Source organism: Diadema antillarum, unplaced genomic scaffold, assembly GCF_040938485.1.
Source record: "Diadema antillarum isolate AM-2024a unplaced genomic scaffold, OU_Dant_1.0 seq00000634_RagTag, whole genome shotgun sequence".
NCBI classification, from domain to species: Eukaryota; Metazoa; Echinodermata; class Echinoidea; order Diadematoida; family Diadematidae; genus Diadema; species Diadema antillarum.
The window spans coordinates 869,633-894,844 of NW_027271551.1; the positions used below are offsets into that span (position 1 = coordinate 869,633).

Sequence of the window (25,212 nt, forward strand, 5' to 3'; positions counted from 1 at the left end):
AACATGCAAACGATTTATCGCACCATTTTCCATTCTGATTAAATGCTCAAGGCGCTTTACACCAAAATGAAATCCAGTATGCCAACCATATGAATGTCTACTGACTTGTCCTCCATCCGTTTATATTTCAATAATGTTATGTTCAAATCACGTCCATTCCATGCATTCCATAGCTTATCATTTGAATATAATCATTACGTTCCATTTTTCAATCCCAGACACCTCTGCTTATTTCTATCTCTTTAGTACTCCATCTGTTTGTTAGACAATTAAAGGACAAGTTTTATGACCTTCATAGACATGTGGGTTGAGTGAATGCAGCAATATTAATAGAAAACATCAGTGAGAGATTGAGGAAAGTTTGACAATCCGTTCAAAATTATGAATTTTTGAAATTTCTGCTGACTGAAGGCTGGATGAGACGACTACTAAAGCTTGTGATGTCACATGTGTACAACGATATAAAGAAAATATAAGGAAAATTCAACATATTTTCACTCTTCTCGCTTAACAAAAGGTCCCTTGACTTTCCTCTTGCAGAAGGGGGAATAGTATTACCCTTAACATACGTCCGTGACAAGTCGAGGAAATGTACACTTTTCAAAAAGTAAAATTTTGTAAATTTTCTTTTTCTTTTATTTTTATCGTTGTAAGCATATGATATCATAATGTAGTAGTCTTCTCATCCAGCAGTGACTGCGCAGACACTTTAAAAATTCATAACTTTTGAACGGATTATTCCATTTTTCCCAAAAAACATTCATTGATGTGTTCCACTAATATTGCTGCATTATCTCAATCCACATGTCTATGAGGGTGAACTTGTCCTTTAAGCTTGAGGGAGATATAGATGTCGAAAGCTTCGAGGACGTAAGATTCAAAACAGATTGCAAATGTTTCCGTTTATTTCGGGCCACCACATATATATATATATATATATATATATATATATATATATATATATATATACATATATATATATATATATATATACATATATATATATATATATATATATATATATATACATATATATATATAGGGACAGCCAAAAATATTATTACAAAGACATTACTAGCCTGAATGGGCAACCGGAGAAAAAAAAAGTTCAATACAATGTAGTTGCGAACCCTGTAATATATCACTAATATTATCATCGTTGTTAATGTTGTTGTTGTTGTTTCTATTGCTGTTGTTGTTATACATATTACATGTTATATGTTGTTTAAGTAATTACACTGTGTTTCCTGATAACCCGTCTTTGTGACTGAATGGGAGCATTAGCTTGGGATAGTCAAGGATAATGACAGCTTGTCCTGGATATTTTGAGCACGTCCAGACACAGGGCGTTATCAAACGATCAGCTGCATGGACGTAATGAGCCAATTCAGAGTTCCACTTTGCGCATGAGCAGAAAATAGTCATTCGTGCCATCAGGCATGTTGGTTTTTGTATTCACTGAGATAGGCAACTGTCATGCAATTATTATCCACGCAACCCTTATAATTGTTGCTTGCCGACCCATCCACCTGACAGCAAGCCTGATATTTGGCAATATCCATAATATTAATAATAATAATAATAATAATAATAATAATAATAATAATAATAATAATAACAATAATGATAATGATAATAATAATAATAATAATAACAATAATAATAATGATAATAATAATAATAATAATAATAATAATAATGATAATGATAATAATAATGATAATAATAATAATAATAATAATAATAATAATAATAATAATAATAATGATAATAATAATAATAATGATAATAATAATAATAATGATAATAATAATAATAATTAGTAATAATAATAATGTTTTTTATCCATTCAGGTACAAATCAATGAAATGGATGAATGCCGAAGTACTGACTGACGAACGATTCTGGTCACATGGTCTATGTGCATGTTCACTCTTTGTTTGAACATGAATTCCAAAACTGTTACCGTCGAGCAAGCTTATGCGTTATGCCGCTTTGAAAGCGGGTGGAGAGCCTAACCAACTGACGGAATGAGAACAAAAAAAAAAAAGGAATGTCATTTTCCGAAATGTGCACGTGAGCTAATCACGAAATGGCTTATTTTTAGCTCTGTCACACAGAAGGTATGATGGATAGATCAACGGGAAGAATAAGAATAGGAGTGTGTACACTCCGATAAGGATTTGGACAGTGAAAAAAAACAAAACAACTTTGGATTGACTCGTCAGTATGATATATCCAGCACTAATACTTATGAAGAGCTTGAGCGCAAACAACTAGATAAGTCCATTAGTGTTACTTTGAGATAATTGCAAGTGAAGCTGCTATTTAAAAAAGCAACAACAAAGAAATGTTTTATAATGAAATATTGGATACTTCTAATCAAGATGACTTCAAGAATATCCACTGTGATGTGACAAATGAGCTATCAGTGGAAAGTCCTTGCTTTGGTCTATACTGATGATGAACTTACATTACAATTTGAAAAAAAAATGGGGCTTATAACCCATTCCAGTGGCGGATCCAGAGCGGGCGCATCGGGCGCGCGCCCCCTCTTTATTTGTTGTTAAAACAAAAGAAATAAAAAGGAAAAAATAGATGAAACCCGGAAGTAGCACCAGAAATATTGTTTGTGCCTCCCTCAATGGAATTCTTGGATCCGCCCCTGCATTCTGCGATTAAACTCTTCATGACGTGTTCTTGGGTATGGAGATTTTAATCATAACCTCTTATGAAATGTGAGAGAGCATAATAGAACTCTAAGAGAAATTCAAAGTTTGATGAAAATTTGTTTTGAAATGGTGGACATAATTATCAAACACACTGGTCTTACATATAATGAAAGGTGGGACCCACCTTTTGGTAGGACCATTTCGTTTTACTCTGTTTTTCGATAAGAATCTCAACCATTCAAAAACCGATTGTCATTAAAAAAAAGACCTTTGGATTCCTCTTAGAATTGTATGCTCTTTCATACTTCATGAGAGGTTTCTCGTTATCTCATGAAAGGTAGAATCCCCCATCTCACAACCAAATCTATACATCCCTTTAAAGGACACCGAATCACTTTACAAGAGAGTGTGACAGACGCGTTGTATTTCCTTTTTGTCTCGTTGGTTTCTGTAGATTGATCACTCCTGTACTTTCTATTGGAAAAAAAATCCTGACCGACTCGCTCGCCGAGAGAGGCACGCAATTGTCTGCACGTATCTGGGACGCGCCAAAGTCACGACCTGCCAGCAGCCACGCACCCCTACAAACCACTCATCCGCGTAGCCATGGAAACGCGTTTTTTCATTATTGTTTTATATTCACTGGCAGCAATCTCTCCCCTTTTATCTCTTTCTCTCTTTCTCTCTGCAATGGAAAATATGCCCAGACCTTGGCAACAGTTAAAAAATAGAAACTATAGTCGGTTATAAGCAGTAAATCTCAAAATTTAATAGTATACACTAATCAAAGAGTGTGTGCGCGCGTGCGTGCGTGTGTGTGTGTGTGTGTGTGTGTGTGTGTGTGTGTGTGTGTGTGGTGGGGGTGGAGGGGGGAGTATGAGTTTGTTATAAATCTGACAAATGATATTCAAGGTGCTTGTATTATCAACTTACAATTTCTACTGCTGTGAAGAAAAAAAAGGTGTATACAGGAAGAATAGAATTACTTTCCTTACTTGTGTCCAAATAAAGTTACTTTGTACAGACATACCAGTTTACAATATTGCTTGAAATTTGTATTATTTGGATGGGAATGAATAAGTACATGTACATATACCATAAATATGTGTGTGTGTGTGTGTGTGTGTGTGTGTGCGTGTGTGTGTGCGCGTGTGTGTGTATGCATGAACCAGCGTGGAGTACAAACTAGTCATTCCCACACACACACACACACAAACAAAAGCTATATTGTTTTGTCAGTTTTCGACAATAATCTTATTTTACAGAATTTTATTGCGTTTTACATCCAAACTTTTCCGATCGCAAATGAGATCTAAGACAATATCGCCCCCTGGACAATTACCCCTGACCCTACCCCCTGATCCTAACCCTAACCCTAATCCTGAATGTTAACCTCATAAACTTAACCCTTATCCTGAACGTAACCCTAAACCTAAATCTAAAATTAACCCTAATCCTTACTCTAACCTCACACTACCAGTAATTTTAGCCCAGGGGGTAATTGTTACGATACACACAAATGTTTCTTTGACGAGTGAATCTCAGATACATGCATCCTTCACAATAACTTTCTTTCATTCACCTACTGCTGTTACAGTAATGCCATCAACATTACCACAACTACCCCTACAAGATAGAATGTCCCTAAAGTCACAAGTACAGGCATAGAAATGTGTTCCTTGCTTGCTTATTTCGTGATGGAGGTCTCTCCTATCTTGCTCCTTATTTAATGTTGGTTTTTTTTTTCCAATCACTACTGAATAATAGTACCAGCAGTAGCTTTTGTTTCCAAATCATTGAATAAAATGAGTTCTAGAAATGTATTGATCCGTTTTGTTATAAATATGCTGCCCTATGATTAGTATCATTTTTTTTCAAACAATATGTAGCAGAGTATATTGGTTAAGTTTGCTTGAACAAACATAATAAAGTATTGAAAATAGTATTTTTTATTTTCACCCACAACCTCAATGTGTGATCTACGCAGGTTGTATTAGGTGAATTGTATGCATAAAACAGACAAACAAACCAACAGCAAGATAACAAACATACACAGAGAAAAAATAAATCAAATCATCTCTTTACACTCACCACCTCCATGAATTACGAATGACAGAGAGATTATACTGCGTTCCATGTGTTTCACTTTATTTTACATTTCAGCCACAAATAGTGATGGGGCATTCGTTTCAAAGAAAAAGAGAAAATAAAGAAACTCATTTGTTTTGTGGTGTTCCTACAACATCAATCCCCACACACACTCGACTCTCTCTCATACATCCACGTCACTCGCTCGCGCCTCAAATACGTCACTGGGGACAACAAATGAATCGGGGGGTAAAAAGGAGGTGCTTCATCTTCGGTGAGACTGAAGCACAGGAGATGGGACAGAGCGACACACTGACCTAGCTCAATATTCCAGCTACGTAGACTTCACACCCAGCAGCTTACACAGTCGTGCTGATGAAAACACCCCAAGAAGCGGTGCACATGCTCTACGCAACGGCTTTGGGTGAGGCTATGCCCACAATAGATTACAGTGAAATATACATGATTTCCACAAAATGCTGAACAACACAAAAAGCTGATAAACATAGAAATATAACAATAAAATCTACAATCAACAATATATCACTTCCACATGACAAGAATATTTTGAGATTTTTTTTAAAGTCAAGGCCATTCCAATAGATTTTTTTTTTCTGTTTTGTTGTTTAAATCTCTCTATAAGTCATAAAATTCTTCTGGTTTTTATCAAAAATGCTGTTTCATTTCAACATCATACAAGCCAATAATGTACACAAGCGGCTGCTACATTTAGCAGCCACATTTACAATCAAGTACTATAACACCAACCAAATAGTTCCAGTTTTGTCAATTTTTTTTTCTCTCAATAAAAATTTCCTTACCACATCATCATAATCACTATTTTTTGTAGCATCTGTACAAATATACATATATTTCATAACATATGGACACTCACATCCTAAAACTTACTTTGAGATATTTCTTCACATATTTCCACACATTTAGCACTGACAAAGGGCTTTCGATACGGACAGGTGAAGATTACTCACGTTTTGCTCAGAAATGGCCTGGTGAATCAATGAGTCTAGATAACACATAATTACCAGAGTACTTTAAAAAAAAGAAGAAGAATAAGTCATATCTATAAATAGCTCGATCACAATGTCGACTGTGAAGACTTCAAGCGACAAAGGCGTCTTCGAACCGCATCATACCACAGCTGTTTTGCAAAACGCCGAGAAGTCTTACTTCTACACAGTAATCATTGACAGCTGATAACTTCTTGTGTGATCTCAACATTGTGTGAAATCAGAAAAACAAAAATAAACACATGTACATGCAAATGTCTCCAGTGCAGGTTTTCTAGAATCTGCAAATCAGAAATACTTTTCTCCATGTTCATTAATAACTAGCACCAAACATTTTTTTTTCTCTCTTACAAGATTCTAAAACATCTAGCCCATGTCAATTAAACACTTGAATTTCTTTCTTCCTCCCCTCCATACCTTCTTTTCCTTTTATCTTTTTTGCTCTTGTTTGTTTTTTTCTCTTTGCTGATGTGGAAACTAAATTCCACGGGACTACAAATGCTGGGTGTTCCTGCTCTATATTAGGCAATTGTCGCAGTGTCGGCTTTCAGAAAATGGGGCTAACGCAACCGACAGCTTTTACCCCCTAATCTTCTATCGGCCTGGATGGTGAGCATCTTACTCTCGTGGCGAAATTCACATGCAACGCTGCCCCGTAAGACTTTGTTGAGATCTGCTGCAGGGTACGCGAACGGCATTCTGGAATCAAGTGCCAAACGATGGCAAGTCATTCGTTTCCATGTCTAACGAATAAATATTACCAAAACAGCGGGAAGCTTCTCCTTGATTCCCCGTTCTCGTGCATCAAAGTGCACACCGCATACCCCCCGCCCTAACAAATTCAAATGTGAATAGACTGATCACAAATGACTACATCTTACGGGAATTTCTTCTATATCGCCCACCCCCCCCCCCTTCCATATTACACATCCACATGAACTAGTAATGCATGCCATTCAAGTAGACAACTTCATTTCAAACAAGTTTAGAGACATTCTGTAAATTCACATGGCACTCTTTTATCAGTTTAAAAAAAAAAGGCAAAGAAAATAAACACACCAGGTTTGATTCATACAATGGGGCTTACTCAGTAACACATGTACCTCACAACTGTCCATTAAAAAGAGAAGAAACCTTGAGATGTAAAAAAAAACAACAAACAAACAAACAAACAAACGTGTAGCAATACTGTCCAGAGTCAACATAAATATATTCACTGTACACCGATGTGGTCAATGAAATCACTGTACATGTGGTCAATGAAATCACTGTACATGATCTAGCACAGGAAATTGAACACTTGAGAAAACTACAGTGCCTAAAACCACAAGCATCAAATGCATTTCTCGGATTCTATTTAGCTACGTTTTCTACACTATTTAAATTGTATCATGTCTTATGTTCAAACTAAAGAGAGATTCATTGTTTCAAGAGAGTCTGACACATGATTATTTTCCAACAATTTCCCTTACTCCTCTCCACTTTCCTTGTCTGGTACACTAGCCAACTACAAATGTACGTGTTGACATATATTAATATATATTCATATCCATAATATGTATCTGTACAACATAACAGAAACTACTGTGCTTACGTTACAACATACTGGTCACATTCAAATATGCAGTGATGAAGTTCAATGAACAAGCACACTCCCTCACACACACAAACACACACACACACACACACACATCAGCATCTATTGAGTGTATTTCCATAGTCACTTTGTAGCGTGTTCTATTGTTGTGTGTTTGTTTTTAATGACATGGCTGTCCAGTATGACATATTCTATCTACAGAGACAAACAGACACGTTATGTGTATCTAGCACTGCAACCTGACTATGCTGTGGTCTGGTCTCTTTCTTCAGTGCTTTCCACTATCTTATCTTCAAGATCAGAATACTTTTCTTGCTTTTTAAGCGGCAGCAGCGACATGCCATGCCTCATGACTGCACAAATATGTGCACCTTCTCCCTGAAACAGCTCAAAACATGCCCACAAACAACAACAAAATATTAACGAAAAAAAGATATGAAAAAACGGGCAAACTCAAGTAGTAAAGTCGACCAAACCTACTGGCAGTGCGAGCTTCACTACTTGCAAAGGAATATTCTGGATTGTGTCGAAATCTGTCCGAGTTAAACAGTACAAATAGATTGATGCCAATGACATTCAATCTATCAAAGCCTAGCAGAGGTTATTTCTAATTATTGACATAACTTTATGCTCGATGGGACTTTACATTGAATGTGTTCAAGGAGGCTGACGATGTCACTTTGAGCCAGCCACAATCACTGGGTACAGCATTCAACTTTGACAAACAGTAACTCAGTGAGCGCATCACACTCACGCCAATCAAACAAACAAGCACTGTGCTTCGGGTCGCTACAATACGCGTAGCAGGTGAAGCGAAAACACAGCTGCATTGAAGTTTTTGATGTAAAGGTCATCTCACCATTCCCAACTGACTGTGAAAAATTGTGATAATAATTTGATTCTAACATCTGGGGTTTTATCAGACACGATACATAAAGATTGAGAGGTTGATCGCGTGGGTATCTACCTTTCTGGTGGCACAGACAAATACCTCGAGATATTTCTTTTTCTGATAGATATCTGCAGTTTCTATGACATTTGACTTGCTTAAAAAGAAAAAATGACTGTATGGACACAGCACTGATTGAACAGTTTAAACTTTTGTTTGACAAAAATAACATTTCCATGACTTTGTGTGGTCTTGCCTTGCATTTGGCTACATTTTGAACTTTGCACTCAAGACTTCCTCTATTTTCATCTTGAGGACTGTTGAGACATTCTACTGTTCAGTTTGAACACAACACAGATAATCAGTCAAATGCCACTAAATTGTCAAAATCAAAACATGCGTCTGAGAGCTGTGGATTGAAAACTCTGGTGAAAACATTTGCCGTGGGGTTCGATACATCTGTTGGCCTGCTCTAAGAGCCTACACGATCTTAATCTGTTTACGAAAGTGTTTCTTGGGCGTCCCAAAACAATGATGACTACAAATTTTGATTGCCACCGCGAACGGTGCGACTGCAGACTATGTAACTGCGAAGAACTTTGAGGAGTTCAACACGAACACGCACATCGGGAGGACAACAATCACGCAACGTCAAACCGACTCATAATTAAAAAATTGGAGGGTACTTCCGCAGTGGATTTCGTTTGCTTGGCATAAAACTGGACGGCTGGCTAACACCGACAGATCAAACAGGAAATCAACAGAGGAAAGTCATAAATGGTCACAGTGGTGCATCCAAACTTCGAAATTCTTCACATCTCAATATTTACGGGCGTTCTTTTCGACGAGAAGCTGCCGCACAGATTGGACGCTTTTTATAAAGCACTCTACGCGAACTTTTATCTCTTCATCTAACAATCTTTATCTCTCTCTATCTCTCCCTCTGTCTCTCTAATTCTCTCTCTCTCTCTTTCTCTTATAAAAGTAGACACAATAATGCCTCCGGCACCAATTCGTGGCGGAGGCATAAAAAACGACTGAGTGTCTAATTCGTGGAATGCCATATAACAGTCTCCTCCTAGTCCTACACTGCACTCATCAACCACTTTGCAGTCATTTCAACAGCAACGACAAAAATACTTCACAAATATCACAATCAATATTTTTTTTTTCCATCTTAGAAAAAAATCTACAAATTCATTGATTCAGCTGTATAAATTAGAAATCCACTTACAGTATCGGACAAAGACGAGAAATTCTCTGTGAATTCAAACATCGACTTGTTACTTTATCACGACAGCACATGCACCGAGTGGAGAGCCCCATGCCAACAATGCGGACAATGTTCAGTTCATACTCTACATTAATGCGGCGATACAAAATGCATACAGATTCTCTTTAAAGCTCATTGTGTTTCACAAACTGCAATCGTTTTGCCTACCTACTAAGAAACAAAAAAAATAAGAGAAGCTTGAAGAAAGTTTCAGTGTCTTTGTAAAACACAGTGAACATCAACTACTTGTATTTCTGTAATAAATAGAAACTGTATGTAACATCAATCAAAACATTTCTTTGTCTGTTTTTTCAAGAAAAGAATTGAAGAAGGCAGATTTAGCAAAATCAGAATTGCTCCAGTTGTTATCTACTTACTTAACCTTAAAAGATTCCAAAATAAAACATCTACAAAATAAAAAAAGGAAAAACAAGCTCTGGAATGAAGTTCATTGCTTCCTAAAGGGAAAAAAAGACAAACAAACAAACATAAAAATCCATAAGAGAAGGAAAAGTATTACACCAAGGTCTAACAATCCATTCCTAAGGAGCATAGCTCCTCCCCACACCCAAGGGAATTGGGGAGGGGGGGGGGGTATGGAGAAATATCTTGTCTCCATCTGTGCATGAGTAGCAGAAAGGTCTACCAATATTGGCTAATAAACAGCAAAGTCAATTCATTTATTTTTTAAGGCGAGTAGTATGTCCTGTCTCAGCTGGAGGACGGGGCCAGTTGGAAACATCAGATGGCTGGAGCTCGCTCTCTCTCTCTCTCCCCACCATGCCGGCTGGGTCGGCATAGCGACGACCCTCTAGATCTGCTGCTCACGGGGGGTCTCTCCATCCATCCCACACCGCTCCGCTTCCAGCTCCCATCCTTTCCCTTCCCCCTGAATTTCGAGATCCGGTGGTACCACTCCCACTGCCAGGGAGACGGCCAAATGCAAGGCACGACTCTGTTCTTGCATCGCCCGGAGACGTTGGCAGCGGGGGAGCAGAGGGGGAAACCCAGAACACCCCCCCAGGACTTCGGGGACTGCGGGATATCTCTGGACGGGTCATCGCCAAGGAAACAAGTGAGGGGCACGGAGGGATCCATCTCTCTATTACCCAATGGTCAAATGGTCTCCAAATTTAAAAGGAACAGAAAAGAAAAAAACTCATACGGAGATATGACACACAGATGTCTTGACCATCTACTGCTCCGGCCATCCTGGCTTCAGCTCCTTTTAAGATGGTGATGCTTCCTCAGCTTCCATTGCACTCTCTTCGATGATATTTGAACTGTTGGGGGAGGAGAACACACCAGGGAAGGATTTTAAAAATCATAAAAATACTACAGAAACCGACTCCTCTTCAATGAAAAGAGCATCTAGTCAGAACACACTTTACATCAGGAATTGTTCTTTGTGCTACTCACTGTTCTTCCAATAATAAAATTCTCTCCTTTTTTTTTCCAGTATAGACCTTTAACTCTACACATGCTCTACTTGTACATGCTTATATTTACATTTATGTCAGATAGATAGAAAGGCAGATAGATTGTGCTTCTGTTACTCTGTTTATTTGCAGCATTTGCTTGTGGAAATCTTGCGAAACACGACTGATCAAAATCACGAGTTAGATAGTATCGACGCAATCCCCAGTCAGTGACTACAGCGGAGAGAATAAATTGGGGCAATGTGACTTGAGGAAGCTTGGGGACGGTCATGGGTGGAGAACTAATGTCTGAACGAATGGATCCATGAACAGGTGGATGGAAGGAGAGATAAAATAATGATTGAATGTACGGAGGAAAAAAAATGAATGAGGTAAATGTAGCGATTGACTAGATTTAAAAATGTACAGCAAAAACACTTGACAACAGAATCAAGAGATTCTGTTGCAAAAGAAAACACCTCCAGCTATCAGCAGTAATCCATTGTAGGGATAATGAAGAAATAATGATTCTAAAATGAGGAAGGGGAAGGGTTAAAGAGTAAGGGGTATGGGGGGTGGGAGAGAGGGTTAGTAACTCACCTTGTGCCCTCCTGCTGCTGTACTGAAAGTGATGCCATCTCGTTCACAGGCACTTCGGACTCGCCCTCCCTCTTGAGGGCCTCCCGCAGCGAGATGCCCACCGCGTCGCCGCGGTTCCGCACCGACGACCAGTACTCCGCTGCATCAAAACACAGAACAGCACATATCGTTACTGAGATTCTAGAATCAACTCTCAAAGTGAGCATCTGCCGTTTCTCTTCTCCCCCCCCCCCCATTAAAATAAATAATAATAATGCTTCAAGAATCAGATCCAACAGACAATGAAATTTATCAGCACATTATGTGTACCCTCATTGCAAATGTTGTCTCCAACTACAAGAAAAGCCTTCACTAGGATTGTCAAAACGTAGCAACATTGGTACAGTTAATCTTCAACAGTGGCAGATGAATACACTTTCTTTATATGAACAGTTCATGTTTATAGACGAGGGGACTACCAATGAAAACATTAAAAGTATTTTTACATCACATTTCAATCACATAATTAACACCTTTTGAATTGTTTATATAAATTTTGCTTGATTTGATTTTCATGATGTTATGCTGTGCCTTCCATTCCTTTCATTCATTGGATATTTCTCTGTGATACCAATGTAATTCTACCATTGACTCACCACTTCAGGTGTCTTACATTTTGTACTCCGAAAAAGTGTGTCTCGTACATAACATCAAATTGTTTCATTAATTTGTAAACACTTGCATTCTAGTGGACAAGCTAAAAAACAGGTGAAAGCTGAGAGCAAGTGCTCTAACTTCCATGAACCAATAAATGAAATAAACCAAAACCTAACCAAACCATACATTCCCTGGTTAAAAAAAGACAGACCGAGAGACATAACTTACATTGGATGCCAATCGTCCTCTGCAAGCATTCGACTGCGTTGGCGTTGGGCACCCCGTCGATGGTCTCCTCCGACAGGGGGGCGGGGTCGTCTCCCAGGAGAGTCTGGGCGCACACCTCGGAGGCGTCGCAGATGGCGGTGAGGTCGTAACCCCCCTCCAGGGCTAGCACCACTCGCCCATTGGCCAGACCCATCAGCTTCCGGGTCATGTAGGCAAAACCTGCAGGACAGGGACGGGCAGAAGGAAAACATGAATAAATTGCTTTTTGTCTTGATTACTTTCCCCCTGCCAAATTCAGCATTTACATAACATTACATGCATTACTACACATTAAAAAAAATACAATAACAGTACCTCTACAAGAACACTAATCACTGGTAAAAAAGATATCATTGTAATTTACTGATGCACAGTTATTTGCCATGGTGCATACAGACACAAATCTAATAAAAGTGGTAATAACAAGGTATGTATTCTCGTAAGGATTGACATCAAAGTGGAAAAAAAACCCCACCCAAAAACATATTTGTTCTGATTTCTCATCATAAGCTCAGAAAGGAGTTTGATTACACAAAAGATACATTCAGGACTACTTCATTCCATCTTCCTCTGTCCACTGTCCACTGTCTTCAAAGTTACCATCATCACTATCATTATCATCATCATCATCATTATCTTTGCTATCATTCTTACACCAAGACCCCCATTTTGTCACACCCCTCTACTCACATGCTGGGGTAACCTTGTATCCGCCGAGAGGGTTGGGATGGCCGTTTGCTGCGTCGAAGCCAGCCGACACTAAGACCACATCAGGGGAGAACTCCTGGGCGATCGGTAGCACCACAGATCTGGACAGACGTGAGGGCAAGTTTGATTATACAAATTTATAAACTATGCCCATCTTTTCAATGTAACAACTAAGAGCATTGTACATGTATGTTGTATGTATGACTGTTAGATACGGAACAGCTTGATTGAAACAAAATTTGGAACACACACTCACATGAGCCGTTACTATGTACTAGTAAATGGAAAATACACAAAAGACACAGAAGAATGTGTATATACATCATCATAATGTTTATAAAACAAAATCATTGCAGTGTCAAACAACTCTTCATCTCTACCCAAAAATAAATGAAAAGATATTATGTGCAACAATGCATAAGGTAGAGAAATCTTTGCCTATGTACTAAAAAAAAAAAAAAAAAAAGAAATTCTACATATTCTGCAGGGACAAGTCAAAAAAAAAAAATGCACATTCAGGCCTCATTCAAACACATACAGATGTACAAAGAAGAAGAAAAAAAAGTTACGCAAACATTACCAACTCTGACAAGCCAATCAAATTGCAGTATAATCAAGATTTCCATTAAAAACTATACCATATATGAAGGCGCTTTTCCAAGAAAAAAAAAAGAGAAAAATCTGAGATTTCGTTAAGTGTTGTAGCAAGGGCCAAGGCCATTGCATATCATGTCGATTTGTAAGGCAACGTGAGGGCGCTCTCACCTGAATGCCGCAATGTACTCCACGTCCCCCATGGGTGGATTCAGTCCGCCGTGGAAGGCGATGTTCACGTTGCTACCAAGGCCAGCTCCACACCCGCACTGTCGTCAAACGTGGGAAGAAAACAGTGAGGTAATAGAGATAAGGCAAGTGGTGGGTGGCTGCCATAATGATCTTAATGCGCTGCTGCGATGAAGAATAGCATTAACTTGCTAACTACATCACATCTTCTATCAGCTAGTACACTGTTATGGACGTATACAGATACAAGTAAAATGTTACAGGCATTAATTTCTCTCTCTGTTTAAGTGGAAACTTGCCTCACGGAAATCCTCCAATGAAGGAACCATTATCTCTCTTGTTTGATTGGAAATCACGTTGCCCAAAATCATGATAAAGTCTGGTGATGAAGGAACAATTTCATCTCTCTCTCTTTTTGTAACAGGAAACTTCCTTCGCCAAAGTCAAATGACAATGCACACTAAAAGTACTACATTCTCTGATATTAATCGATCTCTCGATTTTTTTTTTGGTTTAATTTTACTTTTTATACTTCAACTCTTGAATACGACATCACATTATCAGAGCTATTAACATACGTTCTTGCATAGAGCAAATTCTTTCTGTCTACGAGAATTATGTTAACACAATTTGGTAAGACATATCCTCTTTCCAATGAAAAAAGAAAGAAATAATGATGTCTTTTTTTTAACCCCCCCCCCCCCCTAAAAAAACACCCCACAAAACAAAACAAAAACCTGTGGCAGCAAAATGTGCTCCTACCTCATCTGGGGCTCCCGTTCCTGGAAAGAAGTTGCCATTGTCATGACGATGCAATGAGATGTACAGTACATGGGGGTCCTCATAGAAAATCTTCTGCGTTGAGTTACCGTGGTGAACATCCTGGTTAGAGACAGAGACAAAGATATATTATTAAAGTGTGATTTGAGATCAGCTTATCTATCAAACACCAATCTGATATCTTTTTTTTTTAAGGTAAGTGATGAGAACAACAGTCAAAACCTTGAATTTTGATGAAACTCTCCATTTTCTATTTGGCCACTGATTTGGAAAAATTGCATACATCCGTTCAAGAGAGCACCATGATCACAAAAAAGTCTTACCCAGTCCACGATGAGGATCTTGTTGAGTTTGAGCTTGAGCCGGAGCTGCTTGGCGGCGATGGCCACTGAGTTGAAGAAGCAGAAGCCCATGGCCTGGGCCACCTCGGCGTGGTGGCCCGGGGGCCGCACGATGGCGAAGCCATTCTTGAGCTCGCCCGTCGCCACGAGGAAAGCCAGCTGTATGACGGCTCCGGCCGCCTGGAGATGGTGACGCGGGCAAGGGGAGAAAAAAGAGGGAGAGTGTCACATTTGCATCGTACTCAATTTCTTTCCATACCAGAGTAGATTTAGGGCACAGAGTATAGCGTACCTCATGTGTTTCCCTGTCTGGCTACAGTTATTTGAATCCCCACTATCATTTCTTTGCCCGTTGCCACACACACTGGAGTCAATTGTTTATAGATACACATAGGCATGATACGAATTAGTCTTCAAAACAAAGAAACGTCTTTGAGTATCACAAGCTACAGCATCAAACACTCATAGAGCAATTGATTATTTATACATAGAGTTCACAATAATGGGCTGCTTTTGATCATGGGAAGATGAATGGGGAGAGGGTCGATATGCAATTGGGCGGGGATATTCCCCAACTAGTGCAGTATGAACAAATCCTATGAAAGTGCAAGCAAAGACTGGAATCCCTTCTCACCATTCTGACTGCTCCCGGTGACTGGATGTCATGCCAAACTGTGTCTGTATCCACTCCGAGGCCTCCACACTGCAGCCAGGTGAAATTCAACTTTGGTATGCACGCTGGAAGACAGAGAACATGCCAAAGATATCAGAAAAGTCATGGGTCTTCTTTACAGACCTGTTTTGGTTTGGTTGCTATGTTAGTGTATATTTCAGCAATAACAGGGGGGGGGGGGGCTTCAGTACCTATAAACAATCATTGATTTATGCACCGATACATAACATTGTACCTGACTCATTTAATAACCCACTGAATCATATTTTTTTCTTTTTTATTGGAACCCCTCCACGTATGGCTGGCATCAATTACAGTGTTTTAAAACCTCATAAGTCTCTAGGGAACAGCTGAGGCATTCACATCCTGTTAATCCACAAGCTTCGTATCCAACATGTGCGGGATAAACTTCAAAACTGCCTGTTTGCCTAATAGGGAGAACAGAAACTAGTGAATATGGACAAACTGCCTCTGACTGGTAAATACACTGACCTAAACAAAAGATACATCCAGCCTCAGAAATCTCACAAAACTCTTATACTCATGTAATACTCGTGTATGGCAAGTCTCAAATAGGTCCAATCCCGCTGTAAGTTGAGAATTAAGTGCAACAAAGTAAATGAAAATGAAACTGGCAGTGAAGGCAGAATGGACCATAACCTTTTGCCATCCTTACTTTAAGTTTTGCTATCAGAAGAGGATGCAGAATGATTTGAAAGTGTCCCAGACATCCATGGATGCATCACAGCATGTACAACGTGAAAACGGTTAAAAATGGGCACAGCGGACTCACCCAGTTTGCGACTGTCTAACTTGGACTTGTGAGTGTGGCTCGTACCAAAGAACAACGAGTAACCTTCACTGTTTGGGGAGGATGAGGGTCAAAATGGAAAGAATACATATGATTATTCAAGTGTGTATTATGTACAACAAAAATGTAAATGCTGTGATTCAGACAGGGCTTACTTGAACTCGAAATGACTATATTTAGTCACTTAGCGACTGTAGCAACATCATTCTGGTACAGACACGATTCTATGAAATGTCCTTTGAAAATAAGTCTTGGTCAATCATTCTACTTTTTTGGGGTGACATTTTTCTTAATTGTTGGCAGTTCATACATTTACCTTTGCATGCACAATATCTTTAAAGCAACGCACTTTTAATTTGATATAAAAACACCACTTTCTGTTTCTAATCCTATATACGTCATAGGAACACCAATCCATACATTTGCTAAATAGTACATACGACCATTCTCAAGTGTAATGATATTGTCCTAATGAGTTCGTAGGTTGCAGGAACAATCTGTACTTACCTATGGCAAGATTGAAGCTCATCTAACGTTGCTTTCCTTGTCCGAATACGCTAAAGTGGATGGGAGAAAGGAGTTGGATATCTTGTGTAAGAAACATCTTAAGCAATTTCAATAATTCAATATCATCATCAGGCACACAAGCAGAATATGGCTGCTGGGAATTCATGCCCAAAAAGGTTGGATGAGTAGATGCAAGAGGCTGTTCGGAGGTTCAATGACATTACTGCTGTCATCATCACCATTACCACCAATATAACCATTTGCCATCATCACCACTGACATCATCATCAATATAATCATCACTACATCACCATTTTCCAAATGTCATTACTGCAGTCATCTTTCCTCTTCCATCATCAACTTCAACAGAAACAACCCTAGTTACCACGGCAACCTCAATACTGGGATTTTGCCACACCCGCCTCACATTTTTCCTTCCTCTTTCTTATCATCATAATTGTTACTGTTGATATCATCACCATCATCATTATCAACATCAATATGAATTGCATCAACCTTTTCCAAATGGCAAAGATGCAATGACCTGCCCACTTCATCCATCAACTACTACAGACACAAAATTGGTTGCCACAGCAACCTCAATACCATGTCTTGACCCCACCCATCTCTCTTTCTCCTTCCTCCTCCTCCTCCCTTCTTCCTCTCCACCTGCTCCTTCTCATCCTCCTCCTCCTCTTCCTCTTCTTTCTCATCTTCCTCATAATCCTCCTACTTTTCTTATTTCTCCTCCTCCTTCTCATCATCCTCCTACTTTTCTTCTTCTTCCTCCTCCTCCTCCTCCCCTGTCCACCCCGCCCTCTCACCTCGCATCTATTGACAATGCCCCGTTCGTGCAGCCTGGCCCATATGCTCTGGAGGCGGCCGGGATGCTCTGGATGGTTCTGGTTATTACCGCACAGGCACTGGTGTTTCAACATCAGAGTGTCGTAGGCGAGACCTTTATGAATTTGGAGAAAGGCACAATATACATTAATATTGACCTCACAAATTTGAATTGCAAGCACTGAGTCAAAAGGCGTTTCATACATATACTTGTACAAAATAGTATAAAGGAGCTCACAGCTCGGACATGCGCACATGCAAAACAAAGGTCAAATGAGAATGTTTGTGTATTTGCCACTGACTTTAAAACAACAACAAAAAAAGAATCCTCACGCAAATGAGGATCTGGAATGTTAAGTTATGTGTTTCACACTGGTTTAATAGATAGCACATAGAGGTGACAGTCATTAATCAATAATGTTCAAAAAAAGCTCTCTATGCATTTCATTTTTACATTGATTACAAAGATGCTTCAACAAAGAATGCTTCATCACAAATCCTTTCCATGCTATTTGAAACTCTATGGCGTGGGGGGTCAAATGAAACATGCCCTATTAACTATGAACTCCCAATATTCAAATGCAACTCAATACATATATATTCACAAGCATCGTTCATCGAGAGCGATTCATTCACAAGCATTAAAATGTTTGGGTTCAGAGCGATGACCTCATTCCATTGTCGGCTCATTCGTCACATGCAGTTAAGTGGAAAATGAAACGGCCGAGTTTTGAAATGGTATCAAGAGGGAAATTGCCATCAATTAATCACATCGGAGTTGGCAATTAATTCCAGGTACTCCTAAACCAAAAATCTCCCGGCGATTGTTTTGTTTTTTTCTTTCTTTCCTTCCTCCTCTGTTTCCAGGTACTCCTCTACTTTACCTTCCACCACTCACACTATCCCGTATGCGTCTAGATGTGAAAGTTGACGTACTCAAATCGATGCGCATGATAATTGTGTGTGTTGTGGGTGTACATTGTGTTTGAGTTTTCATTTAATTTTGTTTGAAAACAATGCATCGCAATGTCTGTGTAGTCAAACCTCATCTGACTGGAGTAGATGGCATATTTAGCATACATGTACTCATGCACTAAACATCTCACATTAGCAGGACAAGGAAGCTAAAGGAAGAGGCCTTTTACATCTTATATGTTTTACATGTACCTATTTCTTTCTTCTGTACCACCTCAGATGTTAGTATATGCAGAGAAAACAGAAACTTCAAAGTTATGATGTTGGCATTTCATGCAGCTAATTTTAGCTTACAAAGAAAGGGGGAGAAACCTACATAGCACAAAAAATATTCCAGATTCTAATTCTCAGAAGTTCCCTGGTAAATGGATGTGGATTTTTACAGAGAGAAGTGGACAACCATTTCCTCAATTTTCACTTTTGATTGCTCTTCGCTCCTTAATGACATCACTCTTTCTATCAGCTTTGGCAGGGGTCCATGGCAAATGACCCTGAACTGCATTATGGCATAAGAATGCTGTGAGAGAGTTTATGATTACATTATACTTTGATTAGCCAAGTACAAATGGATCCCTTTTCACTTAATGACACAAGACATGCTTTCAGCATTTGTCACTTGACCTTAGCTACTCCCTCCAAAACTGTACGAGTAACAGTGAATCCTTCCAATTGCGTCAACGACTTTGATACACTGTAAACGTGACACAACAAATCCGTACTTGGTTTGATGACGGACTTTACTATTTACGACATTGCATTTGGGATGTACACAATCTGCTTTAAAATTTCCAACACTCATATTTTAAAACAACACAGATGGCACTGTATGAAAATGGTGATAGATAACTTGCAATTACATAATAGTTACATATTCAAATTGGAAATCAAATTGAGTTGGAAATGAAATGGTTAATATTACATCATTACTACAATGTGTGACTGATTACTTCATTCAGCTGAATATTTGATTAGATTCATCCGAATATTTGATTAGATACCAACGGAATGCGTAAGTTCAAGCGCATGCAGACTCACGGCTTGGTGATATCAAGGAGCATGAAAATATTGCTCCACACATCTCCATTCATATGCACACTTACGGCATGCAGGGGGCGTGGCACTCGTACACACACTTACGGCATGCAGGGGGCGTGGCACTTGTACACACACTTCAATACGGCATGCAGGAGGGAGGAATCTACAAACAAATGAACACTACATGCTGGGCACCACTGCATCACGGACTTCACGACCGAGCTGCTTTTTGCACAGGCAACGATCCGCCTGTCTGGTTTTATATTGACGGCAAATAATGATGGTGAATGAATTGCAAGCATATTGGGACGCAGTGTGTGGGATGTGTTTGATAGATGAAAGAGAAAAATAGAAGGCACGATGGGCAAAGGAATTGTTCATGGAAATGAAGAGAGGGGGACATATGATTTGAACTTCATCAGCAACGTTCTAGAAACCACAAAATAAATTGAAGGGAAATATAAGTGCACAGGATGATCTGTTAAAAGACAGGTCACACATACTTGAAAGAAGAGGTGAGTGGTTGGAAAAAAACCCACATTTTGTCTCGAAGGACAGTGGTAGTATTTGAAATCACTGCTTAAAGTTTTGTTGTTGTTTTATGTGGGGGGATGAAGAGATATCAGTGGACAATTTACTAATAGAAAGGAAACAGAAAAACACTCATCATTTTAGAATTTTCACAGGAGCTGTCTAAAGGGATATCTCGCTTCTAGATGCAGCAAATCAGCATCGGAGAACAAAGAGAGGGAGAAAGAGAAAAAAGCCACTTGAACATGATCAAAGAAAAGTCTGTTACGAGTAGTGGCCAACCAAATCTGTAAGCATTTTTAAAATTGTTGTACATGCATGCCCTCACGGCTTCAGATGGTCAAGCGATTTGATCTGGGTTTGAAGGTGTGAGTGTCTCATTCGCCCATGAGATGGGAGGAGGGGGGGGGGGCACAAAATATCCCCCTCCCCCTGCAACCCTACTCCTCCTTTAGAGTCGTACAGGCATAGGACAATAATTATTGCACCTTAAGGCAAGGCCATGTGTTACATGCAGCAGCTGTCTAATGCAGATGAATAGGAAGCATATGAAAAAAAAAATAATAAAGACAACCGACAGAAAAAAAAAAAAAAAAATCACCAGAGTGTCAATGCACTTTAGAGCTCTGCATGAGACTGGTAACAATGTCCAGTGAGTGTCCAACTTTACAAGGAATCTGGGTTTTATGAGGTCCAGTCAAACATAGAAAGGGAAACCCCCTGATGTCCAGATAACAACCACATAACCATAATTACATTTCACTTTCATTTCACGGGCTCAAGACCAAACTTTATAATGCAATTCAATATTTTATTGACTGCCCAATCCCCAACACTGGCTCATGATTGTGCATGGATATCTTCACCAAAGTAATGGTCAGCTTTTACAACATGTTTCTATTCCTAATGGACTGCAAACTTCCCCACTTCGACAAATGACTGGATGTCTATGACAAAGTACTTGTGGCAATAAACGCAAAACACTGCGCCAGGTCTTTTAAAAGTTTGTCCAAGTATTAAAGAGAGACCTTGAAGATCACAATAACACACTACCTTTGTTAATGTGATGCCCTGCCTACCCTCCCCCAATGTTTTCTATTCAGCAGATATCGGTGGCATGGCAAAGGAAGAGTGTGTGGCTGTTAACCGAAGCATGCAACAACAGCAACGATGAAACATTTGGTATACATTCTCAAGAGAGCAAGTCATGCAAGGGCTGGCAGACAAAATAGGAAATGCTGAAGCGGGGTAAGGAGTGCATGGAGGGGGGTGCATGGGGTGTGGGGAGGGGGGAAAGAGTGCGTATGTATACCGGTGGTGAACTTGTATTTCGTGAGGGTGTGGTCGTTGAGCGCCAAGGAGGGAATGCTGGACGCAGCGGGCGAGCTGCGCACTCGCATCAGTGGACGGTGACCCCCAATGAGCCCTGGAAGAAACACACATGGTGGTCACAATGCAGACAGGTAGGCAAGGTGATGCAGGGAGTATCAAAGGAGGAGGGGGGGGGGGTGGGGAGAAGAACGAGGAGGAAGTGGACAAGAGATAGAAAACATGGGTGAATGCAACCACACAGATAGTAATGTGTTTGTGTGTAAGTGTGTGTGTGTGTGTATGCATGTGAGAGAGAGATAGAGAGAAATATATATGTGTGGAGACAGAGAGTTAGGTGGGGGGGGGGGGGGGGGAGGGGAGAGAAAGAGATGTACAGATGGAGACACAGATAGAGGAATAGATATATAGATTGAGAGATAGAGATACCAAAGGAGAGAGATAGAGATTTTCAAGAATATAATTACAGACAGACAGCCAAACAGATTAATAAGGGAGATAGCCACAAAAAGAACCCACTACACATCAAAATCCAACACTTCTGCACGAGCGTGCCATCTTAACAGCTACACAATCAACGGATAATCAGTTACAATGACTGTGCGGAAACAATGCCGAGACTGCTTGTCAAAGAATATATGCTATAATACAGGGTTCCATTCACACCACCCACAGACACATCGATACAGACAACAACACACACAGTGGTGTATGACTGACTACACACACAAGCTCTCTGATCACAACAAAGAGAGAATGCCATGCACACATCAACAGACAAGTAGTACACATCTGATCCCATACACTACTGTATATGCAGTCACAGAGATGAAAAGCAAATATGAGTACACACTGATAACACATTTTTCACACAAACAGGGATAATATGCATGATAAAGGATGAAAAATTTGTGGCATTTACACACATATTACACACAATGCTTGAAGAAAAGAAAAGAGGCAAAGGTTCAGCAAATGGCATTTGTATCCCTCTTTAGGGCTGATCTTTCAATAAGAAAGATATAAATATTTGGGCGCTGCAAATTCATGCAGACTTATGCTCTTTTCACCATTCAAATGCAATGCAAAACTGGCTTGACAAACTAGATATCTCACCACATTGTCACATGCCATTGCATTTTGTCAAACATTTGAAGTCCTTGCATATATTACATCTAACTTGTGCTTCGTCATACAGTCACACATGTACCTCCATCAGCCATCTTACATGGTTACCTATAAGCTAGTGTCTGATGATAAAGGACTCCCAAGGACTATCCAGGTTTATAGCCTCTTCAGTGTTGTTACTGTTATACCAGAGGGCCCTGTCATTATCATCACCCCAGTGTTGCCAGGTACACTTTTTATACACCTTGGTTGAGAAGAAGTGGTGGGTAAAAACATCTTGTCCAAGGACATAAGCACTGAGTGGGAATTAAACTCGGGTCCTTCGATTGGGAGTTGGGAGTGTTATGCACTAAGCAACAGCGCCCCCTCTAAAATAAGACGGGGTTTTGTTAACACTGGCTAGTTCAGTCTTCTACGCTCTGTGTGGAGACATCTTTACTATCCCACCCTCATTTTTAGAATTTGGAATTGACACATGGTTATAGGGACAGGGTAATTCTGATGTGCCTTTGCCTTATCAATGTAAAAAAGATGCACAGACAGACAGACAGACAGACACACACACACACACACACACACAAGCACACACAGAGGATGGATACGACAAGACTATGTCATCAAAAATGGCTGCCAAATGCAACATATAAAACCAACAAAGAAATATCATATACTACAGCACAGTCCCACAGTTTAAAAAGCGTATTGAAGGAACAAATAATATTTTGGATAATGGTGAAATTGCATACAAATAAGCGTGCTAAATTACATTCAGAAAAAAAAAACCCAGTATAGTTTTTAATTGGAAACTTTTTGCTTTTGATGTATACTTTAATGGAGAAAATACAAAAGTTAATATCCAACAGATACACCATTCGGCAGCACTGATAAAGGCACATGAAGGACAGCATGCCTGAAGTACACATTACCACAATGAACATTTAAAAACAGCACACACTAACAGTAGGTGACTAAATACAGTGTACATGTGTGCTTAAAATGCACAAGCTTAAAGGAAATAGAATTTTTTCAGGTTTTTTTTTAAGCATCTCTCACCTGTTTTTGACATTGTTGATGACCTCATGACATCTAAATGGTCCTGCATTTGACAAAAGAGAAATATGTTCAAGGAGAAATTCAATAAAAAAAGAGATCAACATCTGTTGAAAAGGAGATATGAAGAAAGTATAATGCATAGATACACAAACTGAATTAAACAGACAAAGAGAGGGAGAGAATTACAATAGAAGAGTTCATCGACATATCTTGTTCTCTCACAGTCCAGCTACAGTGTATGGCTTTCCTGTGTGACAAAGCAAGTTGTATATTTAGTTATCACCAACTACTGACTACTTGAAATTAGGGTCAAGATGGCACTGTCTCCAAATTGCTGGGGGCTCTTGACATGAATCTAGTGGCAACTGAAAGAATGAATGTATGAATGATGAACAAACGAAAAAACAAACGAGCGAATGAACGTACGGATGGATGAATGAACAGATGAATGAATGGATGGATAGATGGATGAATGGATGAATGGATGAATGGATGAATGAATGAATGAATGAATGGATGGATGAATGAATGTATGGATGAATGAATGGATGGATAAATGAATGAATGAATGAATGAATGAATCGATGAATGAATGAATGAATGGATGGATGGATGAATGAATGGATGAATGAATGAGTGGATGGATGAATGAATGGATGAATGAATGGATGGATGGATGGATGAATGAATGGATGAATGAATGGATGGATGGATGAATGAATGGATGAATGAATGAATGAATGAATGAATGGATGAATGAATGGATGAATGGATGGATGGATGGATGGATGGATGGATGGATGGATGAATGAATGGATGGATGGATGGATGAATGGATGCATGAATGGATGAATGGATGGATGGATGAATGAATGGATGGATGGATGGATGAATGGATGCATGAATGGATGAATGGATGAATGAATGAGTGGATGGATGAATGAATGGATGAATGAATGGATGGATGGATGGATGAATGAATGGATGAATGAATGGATGGATGGATGAATGAATGGATGAATGAATGAATGAATGAATGAATGGATGAATGAATGGATGAATGAATGAATGAGTGAGTGAGTGGTTAAGTGAATGAATGAATGAATGAATGAATGAATGAATGAATGGATGGATGGATGGATGAATGAATGGATGAATAGATGAATGGATGAATGAATGGATGAATGAGTGAGTGGTTAAGTGAATGAATGAATGAATGGATGAATGAATGAATGAATGAATGAGTT

The 25,212-nt window shown here is 39.3% G+C and overlaps 1 protein-coding gene across 1 annotated transcript in view; it reads right to left on the reverse strand.

The window, feature by feature from the left end:
• Positions 1-7,044: 7,044 nt before the first annotated feature.
• The window catches only part of LOC139736256 (histone deacetylase 4-like), a gene marked incomplete at its 5' end in the record, with an annotated part of 32,177 nt that continues 14,009 nt past the window's right edge, over positions 7,045-25,212 (reverse strand). The window contains 13 exons of the mRNA XM_071646988.1: positions 7,045-10,830; positions 11,566-11,704; positions 12,430-12,648; positions 13,159-13,277; positions 13,942-14,039; positions 14,722-14,841; positions 15,063-15,260; positions 15,715-15,818; positions 16,547-16,614; positions 17,072-17,121; positions 17,896-18,029; positions 21,768-21,881; positions 23,966-24,008. Of these exons, the coding sequence (XP_071503089.1) occupies positions 10,776-10,830; positions 11,566-11,704; positions 12,430-12,648; positions 13,159-13,277; positions 13,942-14,039; positions 14,722-14,841; positions 15,063-15,260; positions 15,715-15,818; positions 16,547-16,614; positions 17,072-17,121; positions 17,896-18,029; positions 21,768-21,881; positions 23,966-24,008 (1,461 nt within the window). The remainder of the gene's footprint in view (positions 10,831-11,565; positions 11,705-12,429; positions 12,649-13,158; positions 13,278-13,941; positions 14,040-14,721; positions 14,842-15,062; positions 15,261-15,714; positions 15,819-16,546; positions 16,615-17,071; positions 17,122-17,895; positions 18,030-21,767; positions 21,882-23,965; positions 24,009-25,212) is intronic.